General features: G+C 52.9%; 8 protein-coding genes across 8 annotated transcripts; 3 read left to right on the forward strand and 5 right to left on the reverse strand.

Annotated features, from left to right (window-relative positions):
- Positions 1-443: 443 nt before the first annotated feature.
- LTS14_004201 (uncharacterized protein) lies at positions 444-1,433 on the reverse strand (the record flags this gene model as incomplete). The annotated part of the gene is made up of 2 exons (XM_064836903.1): positions 444-1,285; positions 1,334-1,433. 2 exons carry the CDS (start codon positions 1,431-1,433, stop codon positions 444-446), a joined length of 942 nt encoding a protein of 313 aa, XP_064695536.1.
- A 668-nt stretch (positions 1,434-2,101) lies between these two features.
- Positions 2,102-3,787, forward strand: LTS14_004202 (uncharacterized protein; the record flags this gene model as incomplete). Its single annotated transcript, XM_064836904.1, has 1 exon — positions 2,102-3,787. One exon carries the CDS (start codon positions 2,102-2,104, stop codon positions 3,785-3,787), a length of 1,686 nt encoding a protein of 561 aa, XP_064695537.1.
- Positions 3,788-4,036: 249 nt separating this feature from the next.
- On the reverse strand, positions 4,037-5,382 carry LTS14_004203 (uncharacterized protein; the record flags this gene model as incomplete). Its single annotated transcript, XM_064836905.1, has 2 exons — positions 4,037-4,726; positions 4,879-5,382. The coding sequence occupies 2 exons, from the start codon at positions 5,380-5,382 to the stop codon at positions 4,037-4,039; spliced, it is 1,194 nt and encodes a 397-aa protein (XP_064695538.1).
- Positions 5,383-5,572: 190 nt separating this feature from the next.
- FYV4 (telomere length regulation protein) lies at positions 5,573-6,334 on the reverse strand (the record flags this gene model as incomplete). The annotated part of the gene is made up of 1 exon (XM_064836906.1): positions 5,573-6,334. The coding sequence occupies one exon, from the start codon at positions 6,332-6,334 to the stop codon at positions 5,573-5,575; it is 762 nt and encodes a 253-aa protein (XP_064695539.1).
- A 309-nt stretch (positions 6,335-6,643) lies between these two features.
- On the forward strand, positions 6,644-7,819 carry KIN28 (TFIIH complex serine/threonine-protein kinase subunit kin28; the record flags this gene model as incomplete). The annotated part of the gene is made up of 1 exon (XM_064836907.1): positions 6,644-7,819. The coding sequence occupies one exon, from the start codon at positions 6,644-6,646 to the stop codon at positions 7,817-7,819; it is 1,176 nt and encodes a 391-aa protein (XP_064695540.1).
- A 2,326-nt stretch (positions 7,820-10,145) lies between these two features.
- ade5 (Bifunctional purine biosynthetic protein ADE5,7) lies at positions 10,146-11,987 on the forward strand (the record flags this gene model as incomplete). The annotated part of the gene is made up of 2 exons (XM_064836908.1): positions 10,146-10,705; positions 10,895-11,987. 2 exons carry the CDS (start codon positions 10,146-10,148, stop codon positions 11,985-11,987), a joined length of 1,653 nt encoding a protein of 550 aa, XP_064695541.1.
- Positions 11,988-12,589: 602 nt separating this feature from the next.
- On the reverse strand, positions 12,590-16,084 carry MSH3 (Mismatch repair protein msh3; the record flags this gene model as incomplete). The annotated part of the gene is made up of 1 exon (XM_064836909.1): positions 12,590-16,084. One exon carries the CDS (start codon positions 16,082-16,084, stop codon positions 12,590-12,592), a length of 3,495 nt encoding a protein of 1,164 aa, XP_064695542.1.
- Positions 16,085-17,775: 1,691 nt separating this feature from the next.
- Positions 17,776-19,557, reverse strand: LTS14_004208 (uncharacterized protein; the record flags this gene model as incomplete). Its single annotated transcript, XM_064836910.1, has 1 exon — positions 17,776-19,557. One exon carries the CDS (start codon positions 19,555-19,557, stop codon positions 17,776-17,778), a length of 1,782 nt encoding a protein of 593 aa, XP_064695543.1.
- Between the last annotated feature and the right edge of the window lie 2,670 nt (positions 19,558-22,227).

Here is a 22,227-nt window from a genome sequence, read left to right on the forward strand (position 1 = left end):
TGTATCTGCTCAGTGTTCGATAATGATCCTGCAGTATTGCCGTATCTTCGTTCGATCGCGGTACACGATAGGACGACTGGCGCGAGACCTGATTCCGGATCCAAGGCCGTACCAAACACAAATATGTAGCCATCGTCCTGGTATGTCCTACTCGACGCGTAAATGCAGCAGAGCTCGGTGAGTGCTGGGAGGACTATTTGCTGATGGCAAGCAGACGGGGGGCTCGAGCACGTGCGATGCGTATGGCAGAGGCCCTTGCGTCGACACCAGGTGTGGTTGAACACGTCCTACCACCCGCTCCGTACGTTGCGGCTCCACCGACTTGCCTGCTACGTTTGAGCAGAAGTCATGCGAGAGCAAGTCGTTATATTTCAACACAATTCTGTCCCCCTCTGAATTGCATTGAATGGCAGTTGGGTGAGACATTTCGCTGCGTGTCTCGGCTACATTGATACATGAGCTACAAGCCAGTCCAACCCTCTGACCACCGCTTGCCATTTGGGCCCCAAATCTGTGCTTCCTACAATTGGAGCGAGATCGAACATATGACCTTCTCCTGGCACGACTTCCAACTGAAAGTCCACCTTAGCTGCCATCAGTTCCTTCTCCGCCCTCTTCACGAGACTCCGATCACTACCAGGCACACTATCGAGTTCGCCCTGGACAATCATAAGCGGTGCCCAGTGTGCGCTAACTCTAGTCATCGGGTCCAGAGCCGCGAGGTTGCCATCTGGCTGAACAATCTCCGCCCACAAGCCGTTCTTGATTACATGCATCTGCCATTTGTTTCTTGCTTGCGGTATAGCTGGTGGAGCCCCCAGCTGAAACTCTGACACTTCGTGGTCGGGCGGACTTATCGCTGCTCTGTCCTCATCATTCGGAACGAAGTCCTTTGCAAAACAGAAGGGTGGCGCATTAGTAGGCTTATGTATGGTTGTGGTCTTATCAGAGCCATATAGGGAGGGATAGAAAGCGGTAGCAGCTTTCACCTGCTTCTTGCCAGCCATGTGCAAAGCCAATGTACCACCAGATGAGTGGCCCATAGCAACGACCTGCTGCGTGTTGAGGCTAACACCATGCTTCTCGAGCACGGCAGCAAGGTCTAAAATAGCCCAATCGTACGCTGTCTCGCAATCCTCGAAAGCCTGTTTGCCGGAGACTTGTGGTGCGAGGCGGTAGTTCGGTATCACGACGGCAAAGCCGAGTAAGCATAGGTAGTCGATTTGAGTCTTAGGCACGATGCTCGAGCTACCGACCATAAGACCGCCAGCGTGGAAGACCAGAGCTAGGTCTGTCAGACTTTACACCGGATCGTCTGTGATATGGAACATACCTATTGGCTTCGGTGAGGCCGACGAGGTTGACCAGCTCACTTGGGCGAACAGCGGCTTGCCGTATGCATCGTACTTGTATGGCAATCTGATGTGTTCCATGGTGAAGCAAATGGTGAGAGCGTTTCCAGGGGGTAAGTTGTCTTGATTTGTGAATCGATATGTGATACGAGGGAAGTTGCTGTGCGCGATGGAGCATACTGTGAACGTGAACAGCCATACTTATACCTCCTCATGACGCCGGGCGAGTTCAATATTACGTCCGCGCGGTGTTGATCAAAGTACATTGACTCCACTCACGTACAAGCTGGAGGATCCATGGCGTTGCATTGCTCGCAGGATGCCGTCTGGAATTGGAAAGGTGAGATGTGAAGATGATGCCGGCGATCGGAGTTGACCTGACCGACGGCCAGGTCACGTGTAGAGCTCCACCCGAGCGGCCGAGCTCGTGCTTCATGCATCGATGCTGTGCTATGGCAGACCATAACGGAACCGTGACATTGTTCTTGCATTGGAGTCCTCATCAAGAGAGCCGATCCATTACACGTCGTTCTCTACCGATTCCACTCAGCCAGGTCTGGCATCGCTACTTTGCGTAGTAGCCTACCAGAGCTCGCCACGTGCGATCGCTACATGCTCGCAGCGCCAGAGATGTGATTTTGTAACGACAAAGCAATATCGTTCATCGCTGACCGGCGCAACAAGTACTGTTCTAGCTCTGATAGATTCTCGCGCTGTCCTTGAGGTCCACGCAGGCAGAAACTCTGATCATGGCGACCAGCGCCAATGACAAGCCCAGAAACGTTCTGCTGATGGTAGCAGACGACCTTGGGCGGGACTACCTAGCGTGCTATGGCAACAGGACAATTAAGACACCCAATATTGACAGACTTGCCGCAAGTGGCACTCGCTTCGCCTCAGCCTTCGCCTCAACAGCCTCTTGCTCTGGCTCCAGATCAACAATCTACACGGGTCTTCATACACATCAGAACGGCCAATATGGCTTGGAGCACGACTGGAACCACTTCATGACTCACGAACACATCGAGACCGTACCAAAAGCTTTCAACAGCCTTGGCTTCCTGACGGGCATTATAGGCAAAGTGCACGTAGGTCCAAGGCGAGCATATCCATGGGAAGTGTTCGAAAGTAGTCAGAGTCGGAACGTAAAGTGGGTGGCGGAACGGGCAGCAGCATTGTTTGACAGAGCTAGTGACGAGGACAAGCAATTCCATCTCACGATTGGCTGGACAGATCCCCACCGTGATGAGACACGAGGCGGATTTGCGAATGATTTCCCTGAAGTCATCGATGCTGGACTGGATGCGGAGGTGCCCGACTATGGTCTGAACGAAGTCGAAGTGCAGAGATTTATGACAGATGTGCCGGAGCTGAGGACCGAGCTAGTGCAGTACTACAAATCTATCAGCCGGATGGATCTGGGCGTCGGACTCGTCATGGAAGCTTTAAGGGAAAGAGGGCTAGAGGAGAGTACTCTAATTGTCTTTATGAGTGACAATGGCGCCCCATTTATCAACTCGAAGACCACGATGTATGATGCGGGCGTACAACTGCCACTCATCATCCGTCAGCCAGGACAGCCTTCTGATATCGTGAACCCGAATATGGCGTCCTTCTTAGATATCCTGCCGACCTCGCTAGCCTGGACAACAGGCACGCAAGATCCACCGCTCATCAACGACGAGCCGATTGATACCAAGAAGTCGCCAACACGACTGGGCAACAGTCTGCTTCCGATACTAGGAGACACAGATCTGATACCTGTTTCAGAGTGGAAACACCATGTAACAGGAAGCCACACTTTTCACGAGGTGCAGAACTACTGGCCGACTCGCTACATACGTACACATCGCTATAAGTACCATCGCAACATAGCATACCGTCTCGACTTTCCGTTCGCCGCTGATCTGTACGGGTCGCTATCATGGGAAGGCGTGAGAAACCAAGACGGACCACAGCCGATCGTGATCGGTAAGCGACCACTAGAGCAGTATCTCTTCCGCGGACCAGAGGAATTATACGACCTCGAACGCGACCCAGATGAGGTGACTAGTGTTGTCCACCAGGAGGAGTATAGAGAAGTCCTGCAGTGGTGCAGACAAATGGTCGAGGCATGGCAATATGAGACTGCTGATCCATGGCTGTTCAAGGATGGCGTGAGTGCTACTGTCATGGAGATCTATGTTAAGCAAGGATTGAAACTTCCGGACCGATACGAGATAGATCTCCAAGATCCTGGGACGAAGCATGCGAAGGCATGGGCGCCGCCAAGAAGACCAGAGAGTCTGGAGCCGCCTGCAATTACCTCTCAGCCCGCGCAGACGCCGCAGACGCCACAGGCGGTGAGTACATCGCAGACAGTGGGTATGAGAGCGACAACGACTGCACCAGCGAAAGCTTGGTCGAACTTTGTTTCATGGTGGCAGGACAGCTGAGTGAACTTCTTGTACCTTACCATCTACCAGTCCAAAATCCTCGCATCAGGTCATAGATTATTACAAGGTGTAGTCCCAAAATCTCACTGTCACGTGGTTCGCAAACCTCACAAGAGCATGCTCGTCACCTCCCCGACACCAACCGCCCCATAGCAGATCGACTGTGTCTGACAACAACACCTGCGCTGGCGGCCTAGCCTCTCTATTTGTTCGCAAACACTACCAGACTCTCGACCCAACGCAAGCCCATTACTTCCACGGATCCTGCGCCGCGGCGGACGGCCGATGCGCAGGGAAAGCACCATCCGATTCCTCAATCTCCTGCTCCGCATCCCCATGACTACTCGTGGGACTGAGCCCCTGCTTCTCCACAGGATCAATCCCGAACACAACAGTCGGCCTTGCTGCCCGCCTGTCAAGCCGCTCGGCTCTGTCCTGATGACTATAGATCCAAATCTCGCTTATCTGCTTCTCACCCCAGTCGTGCACATGGTTCACGAAGAGGCGTGTGACGCCACTTCCCAGTACCGTGCCGAGCGCAGCAAAGTACATTTCTCTGTAAACCGCGTCTTGGAGTTTCAAGATATAGCGGAACTCGTAGGCTGGAATGACGGCTTGGTTGGGAGGTTGGTTGCCCCAGCGGCGAGAGATCTCGAAGAGGAAGTCTGTGACCAGTGGATTGTCGATTCCTGATTGCACCACGATACTGGGACCACGCTGACAAGCTGCGGCCGCTTTGCTTTCGGCTTTGAGATAGGCTTCGCATTGCTGCATCCAGACCAGATAGGAGACGTCGGACCAGTAGTGCAGGTCAGGGTAGCCTGCAGGATTAGTGTCTTCCTTGGTGGGATGCCTAGTTTGCCAGGGTGAGAGACTATTGTAGGCGATGAGGATGCCGTTGTAGATATTGTAGGAGGAGACGTGTCCGCCAGTGATGCGCTGGGATTTGTTGGTCAGCTTACATCTTCTTTGACTTATGCGCGGCGGGCGCGTGTAGAGTGTCTGTTGCCTACCCGTTCTGCACCATCTACGGGAAGTTATTTTCGGAACATGCACGCTAGCATCGGATTCCATGCTTCACGTATACCAACACCCTGTCCGGGTTTCTTTGGAGGTGGTGGTTGGATCGACATGCCGATGCCTTCACGCCAATGCATCATAAGGTCGCGTATCAATTTCCTGATAGGCTGGGTTCGTGCCTCATATGGTTGACTGCTCACAGTAACGTGGCGCCAGCCGTGGGTCTCGAGATCGCTGAACTTTGTGAATTGTGACTCCAACTGATTGTTGCTGGATATGGTTCCTGTGGACAATATCATGGCTTTGAACTCGCCCTTGCGCACAGCATCGTCGTAGGTATCTGGTGTTGGGACTCGAGCGTGGAGGGTGCTATTAGTGTTGGTGTCAAGCTGTGTTAAGGGTAAAGGCATGTCCGCCGCTCTGGGTAGGACATTGAGAGCCTGCTTATACTGGCGGACAGACTTGGGTGAGAGACCATGGTAAAGGAGAGGGCTCAGAACAATGCAGAGGATCAGGAACAGGAAACAGACAGGAAGCAATTGGACCAAGATGCGTCTTCTTGCAAGGTTAGACATGTTCGATGGAGGAAGTTGGCGAAAGTCCAGGAAGTTGTGGTATGCACAGGGGCCGGACCAATGCTTATGTACTATTCGATCAGCAGAGGCATATAAGAACAGACAACGCACCAACTTCTGCCAACATGGCAACTAGGCTTGTGCTTGCTGATGAAAGCGGTGACTTTGAACGTGTATTACTCGACTGACTCTACCGTGCCATCTTCCTCTCCTGTGCCCGTCGCTTATACCGCACTTCAGCCTTCCGCCTCTCACCACCGTCCACCTTATGTCCTCTCCGCTCCTCCCACAACCCCTCCTTGACCTTCAGCCGCGCCACGCCCTGATGCCCCTTCACATTCTCCACACCCGTGCCGCCAATAGCCGTTCCAGACACAATCTTCACCCCCGTCACAAGTTGTGCTTTGCTTACATTAATCTTCGGTATGACAACCAGCGGCACACCATCCTCACTCTCGCCTTCCTTGACAGGATTCGCAGGATCCGCTGGTAACGAGACCGATGGCGTGACGTTGATGATCATCTTCCTCATTCCCGCACTCTTCGTCAAAGTCGCTTGAGCATCAATCCTCCTCTGACTAGGCACCTCCACGAGCCTGAGCTCCGCGATACCATCTTTGACCTCCTTCACATCCCCTCCAATACCCGTGATGCCTGCCCTGAATCGTTCTCGCCACCAAAGTAGATACCGCCGTGCTCGTGCCGGTTCCACACCGGATTCGCGGAGCTGTTGGCTGGTGAGGGAGAAGAGGGCTTCCCAGCTTGGGATCTTGCTGGCATGCTGGGAAAGATTTCGGCCGATGAGGGTGAGAAAAGTTGGGACATCGGGCACGAATGGGGTTGGTTTGGGGATGCGGATCGTGGTCTTGTGTAGAGCTCGGCATTGGTTGCAGGTGAGTGTTCGCGATGAAGTTGGTAAGGCGAGTAGGGCTGAGGGTCGTTTTAGTGCCATGTTGGAGATGGTAGTTCCGGAAGGAAAGTTGGGTTAGAGTGGTATCGATGTCGTAGCGACAAGCGCTGGTAATGCGTTCGTGTTGTTTGTGCCTGCATATATGTCTGCTCAGCAGTAGGGAAACCCATTGCCAAGACTCACCCCCGAGCAGCCCCGGGCTTCACGCGACCTCATTCGTCCGCCACGACGACATTGCCATCGACATGTGTAAATACGTCTCCGTGAGGTACATTGCGAGGACACATAGTCAAGATCCAATCTGGCATAACTAATTCTGGGTACTTCCATCACGGCATATCGTAGTGCGAAATGGCCACCTCCCCAGCTCTAGACGTCCCTGCAGAACCACCACTCAAACGACGAAAGGTGTCGCCCGAACCTCCGGACATCACGACCCAAGTCGCAGATCTAGCCGAACAGCTCGACGCACAAGAACGAAAGAAGTACGTCAAAGGAGCCAAACTAGGCTCAGGTCAATACGCCGACGTCTTCTCCGCCCACCTCGTCTCGGACCCAACCAAACTCGTCGCCATCAAAAAGATCAAAGTCGGGCCCGAAGTGAAAGAATTTGGCATCTCCTACGACTCCTTGCGAGAAATCAAGTTTTTACAGGAACTAGATCATCCGAACATCATAAAACTTCATGCCGTCTTCAGTACGAAGAACCAAAATCTCAACCTCGTGCTCGAACATCTACCCCAAGGAGATCTATTAAAGTTGATCCAAGATGTGGGCGGAGTCCAATACACCTCCGCCGATATCAAATCCTGGATGCTGATGCTCCTCCGCGCCACCCATTTCTGCCACAAGAACAACATCCTTCACCGCGACATCAAACCCAACAATCTACTCATCGCCGCTGACGGGAGCATAAAACTCGCAGATTTTGGTCTTGCTCGGTCTATGGCTGATCCCTTCCAACCGATGACGTATAACACCATCACTATCTGGTATCGACCACCGGAACTCTTCTTCCAGGCGCAGCATTACGGTGGTCAGGTGGACGTCTGGAGTTGCGGGTGTGTGTTTGCGGAACTCGTGGCGAGAGAGGTTATGTTTCGGGCATGGCCAGAGACGGAGATCAACATGGTGAAGATGATATGTGAGAAGGTTGGGACGCCGACGGAGGAGAATTGGCCTGGTGTCAGCAAATTACGAGGCTATGTGACGCCTACGGAGTTCGTACCGTTACGCCCTCGAGATCAGTGGCTTGCGAGTTTTCGGACTATAGGGGAGCAAGGGGTGGATTTGCTGGTGAAGATGTTGACGTTGGATCCGAGGCAGAGGTTGAGTGCGGAGGGGGTCTTGAGGCACGAGTTTTGGACGTCTGAACCAAGGCCTAGTAGGCTGAAGGACTTGCCACGGAGGGGTGGTGGCGTCGAGACGATGGGGGAGGATTTGACGCAGAGGGGTGCAGAGCTACCGAGGCAGAATGGAAGGGCCGACAAAGTGGCGAGGAAGATCGATTTCGGAGCCATGAAGTGATGGTTTCGCCCAATCGTGTAATGACAACGACCTTAGATGCGTATCCGTGATGAGCCCTACCTGCCTGTGCAGCGAGTGATACTGTGCCCAACACTTCAGACCATATGCCGATCCATCGTGAACAGTGTCTACAGACCGCGACACCTTCCAACACCGCATGAGCCTGCGAAACCTTCGAGCAGGACGTCTTCCTGGCAAGATCAAGCGTAAGAGCCTGAAACAATCGAGCCATCGCGCTCTCAATCGACCGATGTATAGTGTTCTGCACTTCCTCGAGCTCCTGCGCCCGCTGTCTCTCTGCTTCCAATGCACTCGTCTGACCCGCGACTAGTGTTGCTGCTGCTGTTGCAGCTGCAGCCGTATGACCGTGTGCATGTGCATTCTCTGGGACAGGAACACGAGCCGCGCGCTCCTTAGCATAGTAGGTGTCCGACTTTCGCGCAAAACCCGCTTCGCGTCTAGCATCTGAGATGCACGTCATATCCTTTAGTGAGGTTCATTCCATCATCACAGGTGTGGCGATACCGTACCAGCCGGCTGGACCTTTTGCATTACCGTACCAGCATAAAAAGCTTTTCGTGGAAAGAAATTTCGTGATCTTACCGTGGTCGAGGTGGAACTTATCGAAGACGACGCGGATGTTGATGCGTCCGTTTTGGAGAAGTTGTGTTCTTGCACTATCTCCCTGTCAGATTAGATCGCTCAGATGGAGCCGCACTTTCTAGATCTGGCTTACTCCTTGCCAAGCGATTGAGCACACGTGCGGCCAGGGGAGAAATGCTTGTGATGCACGATCAGGTCGAAGGCGGTTTGGACATAGTATTATCCAAGCGCTTCACTACGGATCTGCCGATTCACCTGTAGCAGCGGAGTAATAGTAGCGTGGTCGCCAAGGCTGAAACGGAACACCTGGGACTCGGAGGGTAGGACAAGGAGGTAGATCTTGTTTCTGAGCTCGGGTGGCAAGGAGAAGAGAGTGGTGCGATTCGCTTCCTTGGATTCACGTTCAACGGCACGTTTGCGGGTCGCTCGTCGTTGTTCGCTGCCTTTGGCTGTTTTATTGGCCTTGCGCTTGGTGGAGATCGGCATTGTGCAAGGCCAAAGTGACCAGCGTTTGATGTTGATGTTCTTGTTCTAGATTTGAGACTTGTTGAATAGGCCCTGTGTGAGCTGGTCGAAAAGCCGGAGCGCTAGGCGGCGCTTGATCTCATATATGCACTTCATATGGATCGAATTCGACATTCATCAGAGCATGTGAACGCTCATCACAGCGTGTCCTGGCTAGCCGCATCGGGAGTGGGCCAGACAAGTTGAGTACTGTATTACACTGTAGTCTACCATTCCTCAGACTTCTCATCTAGTTGTACAAAGGCTGTGTGGCATCCCATGGTTTAATGCTTCTAAGCCTCTTCTGCTGCACAGTCACAAACATTCATCCGCCTATTTGCCTTTAGAATTGATCTCGCCATATTGCGCTTTGTGGAAAGCCTCTTGAGCCCCAGGAGGAAAAGCAGCCGATGGTCCTTCGCCGATTTTCTGTGATGCCTGGTTCTCTTGAAAGTGTAGGGTGTCGACGCCCTTCGGATTAATCTGCTTTGACATATTTTGGCTCGCATTTCCTGTTTACATCTATCAGCGTGGATTGACGAGTGTGAGATAATCGGTCTTGGTACCTCGCTCTGTCGCTACCCCGGGTGTTGATGTAGTCGTCGCTCCGCCAGCTGAGTGCCTGTTACTGCCGTTAGCATAATCGTAGCAAGGGCCGTGCAGGGTCGACGAACCTGTCTGCGACTGACTTGACCGCTGGTGTCTCAAATACATTGCTGCGTCGGTTAGTCCAAGAAATACCTTGCCAGTCTCACAGCCTGACATACCCTGGCGATATCTTCGCGGTTGCACGGGGGAAGAAGTAGAACAACGCTCCTCCTCCAACCACTCCCAGGGCCAGATTCCTTGCCAATTTTTGGTTGCTCATCGTTGATATAGGTGATCGTTGGAACAAGACTGTTAGTGAAGTAGGATCGAGTCACAGTATAGAGGCCGTAGATGATGAGTTTGTCCAATGAGAAGTTGATGAGACGGGACGACAACACAATATCACATGCACGTCAAATTCTAGACACTTCACTACGGACGACAACGTCATGGACATACCTAATACGGAGATCTAAGCTTTCCCCAAAACTTAGCAATCGTTCCTGGCGTGGAGCGGAGATCGTTCCGAGGTTTCGTTCCCCTCCACACACACCATTATTTTCACGCAGCGCTAAGCAAGCTGTTCGAGCTCGCCCAATGCTCTGAAAAAAGGACGTGTTCTTTCTCCGTGATGACTGCCACTACGAATAGGAGCACTCCCGGTGCAGACTCTCCTGCTCGGATCACCGTTCTAATTTCAGGCAGCGGCAGTAATCTTCAAGCCTTAATCGACGCACGCCACGCATCGGCCTTACCGGAGGCTGAAATTACGCATGTGATATCAGACCGTAAAGACGCTTACGGCTTGAGGCGTGCTGAGGCGGTCGGGATAAAGACGTCGTACCACGGTATCGTGCCTTTCAAGAAGCAGTACCCGGACAGCTCTGAGAAGCCACAATATCAAGAGGCTCGACGAGCCTACGACGCTGATCTCGCCAGACTGGTTATTTCGGGAACGCCTGATATCGTTGTATGCGCGGGGTTCATGCGTATCTTGACCACTGCTTTCCTCGATCCAGTGAAGGCAGAAAACATTCCCATCATCAACCTCCATCCGTCGAAGCCTGGAGACCTCATCGGAGCTGGTTGTATCGAACGCGCCTGGGATGAATTCGAAGCTGAGAAGCGAACCGAGACTGGTATTATGATCCACTACGTTATCGAGGAAGTTGATATGGGAGAGCCGATTGTGTATGAAACAATACCGATTCAAGGCTGTCAATCACTTTCCGATCTCCAAACGAGGATTCACGAACACGAACATCAGTTGATTGTCAAAGGCACCAACGTTGCCATACAGAAGCTACAGAAGGACAACTAATCATAAGACCAGCATTCGATCGACGAAGACGCTGATTGGTGAAATTCTTTGTCCTCAAGGCGGGACCGAACAAAGACGACTCGAGCTTGGATCTCGCCACAGCTTACGCACTACAACTTCATCTCTCAGACACGATTCATTCGCAACCTAGGAAACATATTCACTACCCTCATCATGACTGTGGCAGAGCACAAACGTGTGGACAGCCTCACGGAGCCTGTGGATGAGCGTACCGAATATGCGACAGCTATAGCTCGCAGCCAGCCGGATTGGGAAAGAATGGCTGCTCACGCCAATACTGGCACGCCCTACATTGTACCTGAAGACGAGTTGCGCATCTTGCAAGATCCGAAGTTTGGACCAGACGATTCAGAGTGGCGAGATTTACCCGTGCGTGTCACGCTTACGCAAGCACATCTTTTGCTTAAGCACGCGGCTGGTCAGCGTCTTACATGGGCGCAGATGGCTGCTCGACAACGGCTACTGGAAGCGCATAGATCGCCACACGGGACGAGGTCGCCGGGCCTGTTGATCAAAATGGTCAATGATCTTGATACGATCCTGTTCGGTGGTGCACTCCGAAATAGGATACTTGTGCACTGGATCAACATGAGCACATATACTCGAAGGCTCGACACACTCAGATCAGCCCACGAGAAGCCTTTGGCAACTGTTCTTGCCACTACGGTCGTGCCGCCGAAGCGCTTAAGTCAGAGCGTGCGCCCGGCTATATACCTCAGTGCGGAGATCATGTGCTATGCTTCCGAAAGCAAGGTCCAACCTCTTGCTTTACTCATACACGAGATGCTACATGCATACCTTGGTATCTTGGTGCGACCAGACCTAGAAAGTGCCACGAAGGAGGATGAGAAGAAGGAAAACGAAGTCGATGACTTCGGCAAGGCGCTGACTGACCACGATGCAGAATTCGAAGCAAGTTGTGAAGTCCTTGCCGCTAAGCTCGGCTCTCCTTTCCTCAAGCTTACGGGCAGAAACATATTGCGTTACTATGATGGGCCCAGCACCCTCATACAGCTTCGTGATGTGGAGAAGCGGGAGCATGTGCGGATGGCAGATGGGCTTTTGCATCATATTCTGCCTCGACATTTGATGCCGCGAGGACCGACTAGCTATGCCCCTAAATTACCTTGAAGCTACCACGAAGCACGCATGTGAAGCGTGATACACATTTTGGAGGATTGGTACCACAGGAGTATGAAGGAAACAGTCACCTAATGACGCTCGAGGTCAAGCGACATCTCCACCGACACTGGTACAAGAGGGCACGATAGAGAGCCGTCCCCTTGTCTATGATCGACATGGAGAGCCACTACGCCGAATCACAGGACTTGGTAGTGCCTCATCGCTAGCCATCTGTCAGCGAAGTACGCCAATTGGCAGAGACTGGACCGAATACAACCCAGATCAATATGGCGCCCGCAAATGGCTTTGACGGGCATTCGTATGGCCCTACAACGTTCCATCAAACGGCGAGTCGCACCGGGAGGTCTTTGCTCTGCTTCCACCAATGAGGAAAGGGAGATGAACGTTCGGTGAAGGGCGCTGGCGGATTTAGACGGTATGATACGACACGGACTGCAATGACGATCAAGATAAGACAAGTACGACGAATTGGAGGATCAAGAGCATGGACTGCTATCTCATAGCTAGCAGTACGAGGGATATGGGTGCGCTGGTAAGTGCTACATATGAAGGTCTGGAGCGTTAAGCGAACAACTCTGTTCAAATTCTCCTCACAGCTGCTCGATACCAGCGATAGCGTGTTCTAGCTCTTCCACTCTGCCACTTTGAACCACATCATCCAGTACTCTCGACAAATAGCTCAGTCTCCTCCGACCTTCCTTCTCCTCCATCTGACCACTCTTCTCGCTTGCCCTCTCGAGGACACCTTTAGGAAGACCAGCTAACTTGGCAACGTTTAATCCATAACTTCTATGCGCCACGCCCTCCCCTACTTCGTAGAGAAAGGTAACATCCATGCCGCCTTGCTCATTCTCCTGCTCTGTGAACTGCATATGCACGTTCTTCAACTCCCCCTCCTTGAAATGATCCGCTACGCGAGCGAGAGACTGATAGTGTGTAATGAACAAGGTCAGACTCTTCAGACTAGACACCATATGATGCAGGACCGCTTGCGCGATAGCCACACCATCGTGCGTACTCGTGCCTCTTCCAAGCTCATCTAGGATCACGAGCGAGCGAGGCGAGGCTTGTTTGAGAATGTCACTCGTCTCACTCAATTCGACCATGAATGTACTCTCGCCTTTCATCATATTGTCGAACGCACCCATGCGCGTGAAGACGGCATCGAGTAAACCTAGCTTCGCGCTGTCGGCCGGTACGTAAGACCCGATCTGTGCCATGATGCATATCAAGGCAACGGAGCGAACGTAGGAGGATTTGCCACCCATGTTCGGACCTGTGACCAAGAGGGCGCGCGTCGAGTCTCCGGATATGCTGATGTTGTTTGGCACGAAAGTATCCAGGAGAAGTTGCTCGACCATGGGATGTCGGCCGCCTTGAATGTCGATACCAATGGTCTCGGTGAATTTGGGTTTGCTGTATCCTGGCTGCGTGGCCACTTCGGCGAGGGAGAGGAGGCAGTCCAGCAATGCTAGACTCTGAACGCAGTCGCGGAAGGCTTGATATTTACCTGCGATCTCGGCAAGAAGTGCTTTAAAAGCGGCATCGCAAGCGGCTGCGAGAGCCTCCTTGTGCTGGTCGCGCTCTCGGATGTACTTGACAACCTCTGGTGCGTGAAAGCGTGAGACTTTCTTCGTGGCGCTGATCTTGGCCCAGCTGGCTGGTACGTTCTTGAGTTGAGTATTATCGAGCTCGATGAGGAAGTCGATGCCGGCGACTGTGACATAAGTTTCGATCTTCTTCTTTCGTAGCTTCTCAGCCGCCACTGCCTTGAACTCCTGGAGATCGTGCTCGACGGCTATGATGCCCATCTTGTGGTCGGTGATATCTTCGGTTTCGTACTCCTCCCGGAAGAAGCTGTGTTTGTCATCGTCCTTGGCGGCTTGTGTGTTGATCCGCTCGAGATACTCGACGACATCATCAGCGATCTTGGGTAGGGATGAGATTGCGTCCTGCAGTACGGGTGAGGTGAAGCCGGCTTCTCCTTCCGACTTGACGTGAGCATACTCTTGTGCTATCATTTGCAGGGTTTGCAAGACACTCAGCAGCTCAGGTCGTGTACACTTGCCATAGTAGATCCGAATGAGCGAACGTTCCAGGTCACTTCTGGTCTTGCCAAGCAGTTGCTTGATCCGATCCACGTCAGCTGTGGATGCATTATTCTTCAGCTCCTCTACGGCAGCTACACGTTCATTCAATCGTGTGCGATCAAGAAGAGGCCTGCCAACCCACTTCCGCAGTAGTCGTTGTCCGAACTTGGTCTGTGTCCGATCCAGTGTCCAGAACAGACTACCACGTTCGCCATAGTCTGTCTGATTCCGGTAGATTTCCAACGACGTCAGAGTATTGCCATTCAGCAGCATGTGCGACCTTGCACTGAAAGATTGAAAATACTTCGTCAGATCAAACACATGCTGCAAACCATACTCGGTCAAATGAGTGATCATGGCAGATAAGCAGACTGTAGCATTCTCTGACAACTTATGGACCTTATCCAGAAGGGTTCCAGTCTCTTGTGACGACTCTACTTGGGAAGAAGATGGCGCATCCGATCGCATCTTGCCAGCATAAAAGTTAGTGATGTGGCTGTACGACTCCGCGGCCATGGTCTTTGGCTTCTCAACTCGCTCGACACGAGCTTTGTCGCCAAAAACATTTGTCTTGCTGCCTGACAAATGTTGCACAAGCTTGTCGGTGGCTTTCGATACATCGCCAACGATCAGGAATTCACAGGGTGCAATGTGTAGTAGTCGCGTCTCGAGCTCACTGCGCATCCAGCCATCTTCGAAGTCATCGTATATGATGTCGCCCGTAGAGGGCTGCACTGCTACTAAGCCGATTTGCACCTTCTCGTCTGAGCCCCAGCCTTTTGGTCGTGTCTCTGTGAGACATAGCAAGTGCCCAGTGGCTGGCGCAGCACCTTGTACCTCTGGAGCAGGCGAAGCACCATCGAGTGCCTCCTGATCATCGATATATGTACCCTTCGTATATAGATTTGTTAACCCACGTTCGAAAGCAGTATTTCTATTCGTGCCTGCCGCTTTCAGCGCAGCTGTCTCCAGCTGGCGCACGACACCAACTTTATGGCCTGCAGAAACCAGACGTTTGACGTGCACACTTAATCGATGTACTGGTATGCTGGCAGAGGCGAAACGATCGATATGTGCTTCAGACGGGTGCTCGTCAAATCTGTATTTGCCAGGTATGCAGACAATGCTGAGCTCCTTTGCTGCAATACGAGCGTCCTCACCGAAGAAGCGGCACTTGTAGCCAACTTCGACGACGAGCAGTGTATCTGGGTGCTTGTGCTTGATACCCAATACCTGCTTCTCGAGTGGTGTGAGCTTCGTACTGCTCTTCTTCGCAGCAGCACCTTTCCTTCCTTTTGACTTTGGAGGTGGTGCCGGGTCTGGCTCGTCTTCAGCTTCCTCGTCCTCTGCCCCGTCTTCCGTTGCCTCAGTCTCCTCCGTGATGAGACGATTCCGCCGCTTGATGTCTGCGATACTGTCCGGCTTGCCTAAGCGCTTCACAAATTTCTGGTGCAGTCGCTCCTTGAGCTTACGCGTCTCCACGTCATCGAGCTCCTCGTCCACGTTCTCATCTTGTGCTGCTGCTGCTGCTGGCGAGCTAGAGAAGAGGTACTTGGACGCCCGTCCTGTTGTCTTTTCTTTACGTGTGCCATCGTTGCTGTTACCGGACGCGGCAATCAGAGACGGTCGCTTGAACATCGGAGGAGCAGCATTGTCACTCGCTGCGGCCCCGTTCGACGGTTCAACGGTCTCTCTGAGCCTCTTCGCGTCTGGCAGGTCGTCCTCCTTGCCTTCCACGTCTAATGTCCTCTTCAACGAGTCTGACTTTCTTTTGTGGCCATTGGCACCCTGGCCACCGCTCGAAATTTCCCCGTCGAGTATCCCAGCGTCACCCAGACTCGTAGATTGTGCTGCTAGAATGACAGGGGCGTTGTGTTGTAGTGGTCTTGTCTTCGGCTTCGCAGCTTGTGCGGTCTTGCCGAAGAAGCTCGATATAGATTGCTGGCCTTTCTGAGACGCCGTCTGCGACAACGCCGGTGCTCGTTGTGACCCCATGGAAGATCTTCAAGCAGATTTGTAGCACATTTGGTTGTGGTCTGAGTGTATCTCACGATTCGATGTTCACGTTCGATACACGTCATTAAAATAACGCGTCTCGGAACTTTGAGACGCGACCCCATTATCGCCTCCCTCACCACTGCATCCACACTACAATACGTATATACGTATATAAGGTAATGCTGAACGACCAAGCCTGACCTGCAACCAGAGCAGAAATCATGTCGCTCTTGTGAGTCTCCACATCGGCCAACGACCTACTGGGAGACTTTCAGGTCGCTGTCCGAATGTCGCGTTAAAAGGGCCATCCCTTGAGCGAGCCATCATACCCCCCCCCCCCCACTGGCCCTCTTGGACTTCGCTCGCCAGATACAGCAGATCACTGTATAATGTCTGCCAATTTCTAGACACCTAGCACAAGTCCCTGGCCGAATACTTGATCCCTTGAGTAATGCCTCGTGCTTCACACGCCGTAGCAGATGCGATCCAAGGCACACGCTGGAAGTATCGGGAAACAGAATCGCAAGCCTAAATATTCGGGAGCTGGAGCGCGTTGCCTCGCTACGTTGCCGTCAGTACGGAAGATAAGCTAGAAGGGTGGCATATGTAATGTCGATTCGCCACGCCCATGGTCCTGGCAATAGCTCAAACATTCACCACTTCGAAGGTGTCGCTAGGCGCATCATCGCCAGAGATCAACCCGAAGTCCGTCACAAGCACAGGACGAAGTAAAGTGGCTATGAAACTTGTTACTCTTCAGTCATCAGAGACTACGAAAGCACAGCCGCCGCACCACTAGATCTGGCATGTACGGACCTCGACCACATCACTACTCTGGCCACTCTCTTGCACCTGCAAATTCGGGCTGCCCAATACGATCTGCGTACAAACTCATAGCGGTAATGTGTCGCTCCTTACATTATGCAATACCTTCCCGAGCCCAGGATCGAGGTCGCCCTGGAAGTGGTTAACAGCAGAAGCATGTGAGCAAAGGTTGTGAGGACTCTCGCCACAACACTATCACAGACCTCGGCGCCTACTAGGCGCAGCTGGAAGAGCCCTAGGGTCACATGGGCTTGATCGGTACCTGCTTCGCGATCATGATGTAGGCGCCTGAACAACTGTCAGGCGCGCGCGTCACTCGCTATGCTATACACAGTGCGGCGCGAAGTGCAAGTAGTACCGTACTGACTAGCATCATCCAGATGGCTTTATGTTCAGAAGGTCGGAGAGTTGCACATTCGTGAACAGTGAAAGTGTTTGAACGATAGTGATTCCTTCTCCTGATACAAGCCCTCTATTCTACACTGAATACAGACAAAAACAGTGTCCAAAAGAAGTTTAATTCCACGACCAGCGTGCAGAATATCAAGCGAAAGCTACTTTTACAGCATGTCCATTCCTCCGTCAACTGAACCGCAAGAACATAGGAGACTATCTTTACAGTAAACCAAATCAAAAGTCGCAATGTCGAATGAATCCAAATCCAGAATAATAGGTACAGCGAAAGAAGGCGCGGCAATGACAAAATGTGATCCTCGTGTGTACTGGTGTTTCCTGTGGCTGGTGTCCCGGTGGTCCAACCTCCCGACCTCTTTGGTACCCTGGCCTCTATGATCCCTGACATGACAGCGTGAATTTCGTTTAGTGCGTTTCTTCGTCAACGAATGAAGTCGTGCAGGGATGGCTTAGTCGCCGCGCTTCCTCTTCTTCTGCTGGGACTTGCTGTCTTGCGACGGGCTGACCTCATTGTCCGAGTAGCCTGAGCTTGATGATGATGAGCCACCGGAGACGTTGGCAGTGACATCGAAGAGCATGGCGCCGAGCTGGCCAGCATCAGGGCTGAGGCGCGGCGCAGGCATCATGGGCTGAGGTGAGTATGGGTCGCTCTTGGGCGCGATCAAGCTACCGGCCTCGCCACCGTTGACACTCTCAATAGGCTGAGACATGGGGTGCTCGCCTGGCTGGGAGAGGACGCCCATAACCATGGTGCCGGCACCATGAGTACGCTGGTGCTGGCTGAGATTGTCAGAGCGAGAGAACTTCTTGCCGCAGTCATTGCACTCGAATGGCTTGTCGTGGGTGTGAAGAGAGCGGAAGTGACGCTTAAGATGTTCCTGGCGGCGGAAGCGGCGGCTGCAGAGTGTGCAGACAAAGGTTTTGGATGGGTCGTCAGTCAAGGACTGCTTGCGGCCACGACGAGCAGCGCTGCCGGATTGTGCAGTGGGTGTGGAAGCAGCAGACTCATTTTGCTCTTCCGAGTCATTGCTATCCGTAGTCGAAGTTGAGGTAGTGGAGTCGTTGCGCGCTGAGGCCGAACGTGGGGTGGCCGCGTCACAGGGATTGCGGTTGCGTGGCGACCTGTCAACAGCAGCAGCCGAGTGCTCAGGGATGGAGAACTCAGAGGTCGAGGGCGAGAAGCTTGCAGCAGCGGCAAACTCTTCCTCATCGCTGTAGCTCTCCTCGCTGAAGAAACCATCATCCTCGATCATGACTGGTGCCATATCAAGCCGTTGTCGTTTGTTGCCATGGAAGTGCATGTTCTCAGCGCCAGTGTAGGCAGACATCGCACCAAAGTCGTCCTCAACATCCAAGTCGAAGACAGGTTCGAAGACAGGCAGACCACCGTAGTTGAGCATCTCAGCAGAGGCAATGTGTACGTGGTCGTGGTGGACGAATTCGGGCTTGAGATCGTGTTGTGGCAGCAGAGTTGGCATGGACGAAAAGTCCACCTGAGCAGCGCTAACAGTCAGGTTGCGGGGGTCGCATACATTCTGCTCCGATGCCACAGAACGTGGGATGGGCGATGGTGATGGAGATAGAGAAGGGCAAGAACCGGCGGCAAGGTGGTAAGAACCATCGTGAGCGACGGCCGATGCGGGGTGAAGAAAGACCGGGGACATAGGAGGCGAAGTCTGTCGTGCCCATTGGCTAGCAGCCAACACTTCTTGGAAGACTTCCTCCTCGCACCCTTCTTTCACAGCGGGGTACACGGGCATCTGCGGGTGCTGGAAGAAGACACCATTTATGGGTGTTGGGATGACACCGCAGCTCTGTGGTGAACTGTCGATCGAGCTGAAAGACCCCGAAGCAGAAAGTGTTGGCGTTCCTGGAAAGTAGCCGTGCATCTCGGTGTTCAAAGGCATCAAGCAAGGCATGTCATGCTGTACCAGGATGGTGGGCTTTTGGCTGTGTGGGCGAGGAGATGCAACGGGTGTCAGCAAGGCCTGGGAGATATATGCTGGTGCCGGATTGTAGTGCATAGCCGCATTCGCCGAGTGTGGGCGCTGGTACATTTGCTGTTGCTGTTGCTGCATCATGTATTCCGGGCTGGAAGGCACAACAGCCATGGGCATGCCGTGTGGGTGTGGTGTGAAGTGACCATGTTGCTTGGTCTCCGGGCTAGGCTCTGGGTTGTAATAGAAGAAAGGTGATTGGGCCATTGGTGGTGTTTGGTGCATGTAGTCCATTTTAACTGGTCGTCCTGAACCGTAGTATCAGCAATACTGTCTATAAGCCAACCTTGATGGCATGCATCATTCTCGCACTGACCGATTGTTAGTGTCGACGATGTCTGTTCAACGTAGCATCTAATGTCGATGGATTGCGCGTAATTAATTTGCTGCGAGTGCAGTGTTGCTATCTGTACAGTATAGTTTGATATGAGACCTAGCCGATCAAAATCGTCGATTGAAGGACTGAACGACAGAAGTGGAGGTTGTCTCTTGCTGTCAACTGGTGATATGATGATGCCGGTCGAAGTGTTCGGTCGATGGTCGCACAAAAAGTTAGTGTAGCGATGGGTTCCAAAGGAATGTCTGGTGCTGTCAATGCTGTACAAGTGCACAGATCGAGCAGGGACCTAAGATAACAAGAAAACGAGACACAAGATGACGATGAAGGGAAATTGGGTCGAAGAGATGGACGATCGAGTTGATAAAACCCTGGACCAGCGGAAAGGTGAGTGAGTGTGATGGGACCGGGCGGGATAAAGAGCGACGCGACGGCGAAAAGTGTACGCCAAAGTAGCTAGTCGTGGGCTGCCAGGCACAGGAAGTTAGTGTGAGATAGCGCATGGGGGCACTCGGGACGGACGCTGAAGCCAAATTGGAGCAAAGATCAAGAACCCGACCAGTCTCAGCTGGTCCGAGCTGCAGGAACACGACACCCTGGCAAAGACACTACTGCAAGGCCCGAAAGTCATGGCCGACGGATCGTGATAGGCTCGCCTTTTAGCGACCACGAGGTCGCGTCTCTGCGGCGAAAGTCCTGAAAAGCTATTCACTCTATGCATTGGAGGCTGTGCCTCGTACCAGCAGTATTACTACTGTACGGCCCTGCAACACGCGAACGAGTGAGCTTTCCGCGTCGGCTTGCTATGCATTTGACTGCTACTGTATGGTGCTGCGGTAATGCTGATCGCGCTATCGCGAGATGCTCTGTCGTTGTTGCAAACGCTTTTCAGACCCGCCGGTCTTGCATCGGGCTGCGTCATGTCCATAGACCACGAATCGTGGCCGCTGTCTCGTGTGTGCTGATGGCTGCATGATATATGCATCCACCAGTAGCGAAGCTGACTATTCGCGCTGGAGCAGAAGAATCTATTGTCTGCTTTTCGACCCGTACATCCATTCATGCAGCCAGGCCGATTTTGCCAGCGCTGTATGGTTGAACACGAACGCCACCGGCTGCGGAACGCCTCCAACCGATAAACAGTACGGCATATGGCCGTGATGACCATCCCCAACACTCGGTGACAATTCGCTTGGTTTCTACCATCACACACACGATCTTCTTTTTCACTGCCAATAGCGCTACCAGTATCTTCTCGTGAGAAGATGCTGGCGCTCAGCCTTGAGACGCTTCAAGGTATATTATTGCGTACTCTCATTGGGCATGTACCACCTTCGCCACCCCCGAAGTGACTGACTTGGTGTCGGACAGTCTACGACTCAACAGGCCTGGCTGCTTCGACGCGTCGCGGGATACTTCGTCATTGTCGCAGAGCCTTCGATAGCGGAAGGTGTGATGAAACAGAGTGTCGATGACTACTGCAGGCACGAGATGTATTCGCCTCCACTTGGGCTCCACCGAAGACAGCCAGCTTTCCAGAGCAGTCGATCTCTTCCTTTACCTAGATGGGTATGTTGGAGGCGCGGCAGACCCTGGTCGCTCGGATGCATTTCCCCATGGCTGGCTGTTTCACGATGTAACCTTGGCAGCTTCGAGAAAAGCACCGAGGCGATGGTACTCCCGGCAAATAGACGAGACCACGGCAGCATTTCCTTCTCGAAACAATTTATCCTCGTACATCGCGAAAATATGCCTCACAAGTGCACATCATACTGCCTGAATAAATACGTGTTTACAGCGTATACCATGCTGCCGCCAGCTTCAGCTCGAAAATGACAATGACTTGTGTGACGGCATGAAGGTGCGCGCTAAGCCCACTTCACGAGAATAGCTCATCTTGCAGGAGCTTATGCAGTCTCAAGCCACGCCGTCGGCCGCCTAAGAAGAACGAAAATGGCTCGAATTGGTATCTGTCGTGCAGGTCGATGGTACCTGAATACAAAGTACGTCGTCTTCTGTAATTCCTCTTGTACCCACCGGACTACTGCAGGTACAGGTCGAATGCTGCAGGCCTTATATCTTGGACCTGCAGGATGTGTTTCACCTTGTCTCTATCTTGCTGGTCGCGGGATGCTCGTATTCTTGCATCTTTGCCGTCTTTCCATCCCACTTCGCCTTTGCGTGTGGTCTCATACCACCATCGTGCATTTCACCGTCTCGGCTAGCCGGCCGGCAGGACTTCGACCTTACCAGTGTGCACGGTGCGAACCTCTAGCCTGTCCCACGCGGCCGCCAACAAAAGCCATCGACGGCGAGCTCCAAGCACTATCAACGGGGAGAAGCCTCCCGTTCTGCCTTTCTCGACCACACTAAACCTACTCCACGGAATCGCGACTAGCATGATCGCCGCTTATGACCATTTCGGCAATACCAAGCCCACGCTCTCGGTGATGTGGCGTCTCCAGTTCGCCCACGGCTCTGGAACGACGAACCTACCTCTAGAAGACCGTTCCGAAGCCCGCATGTCAGCCCACGCCTACGAAGCCCAGGCGAAATATAGCAATGAC

The sequence above is a fragment of the Recurvomyces mirabilis genome (assembly GCF_035927965.1).
Source record: "Recurvomyces mirabilis strain CCFEE 5264 chromosome Unknown scaffold_9, whole genome shotgun sequence".
Classification (NCBI taxonomy): Eukaryota; Fungi; Ascomycota; class Dothideomycetes; order Mycosphaerellales; family Teratosphaeriaceae; genus Recurvomyces; species Recurvomyces mirabilis.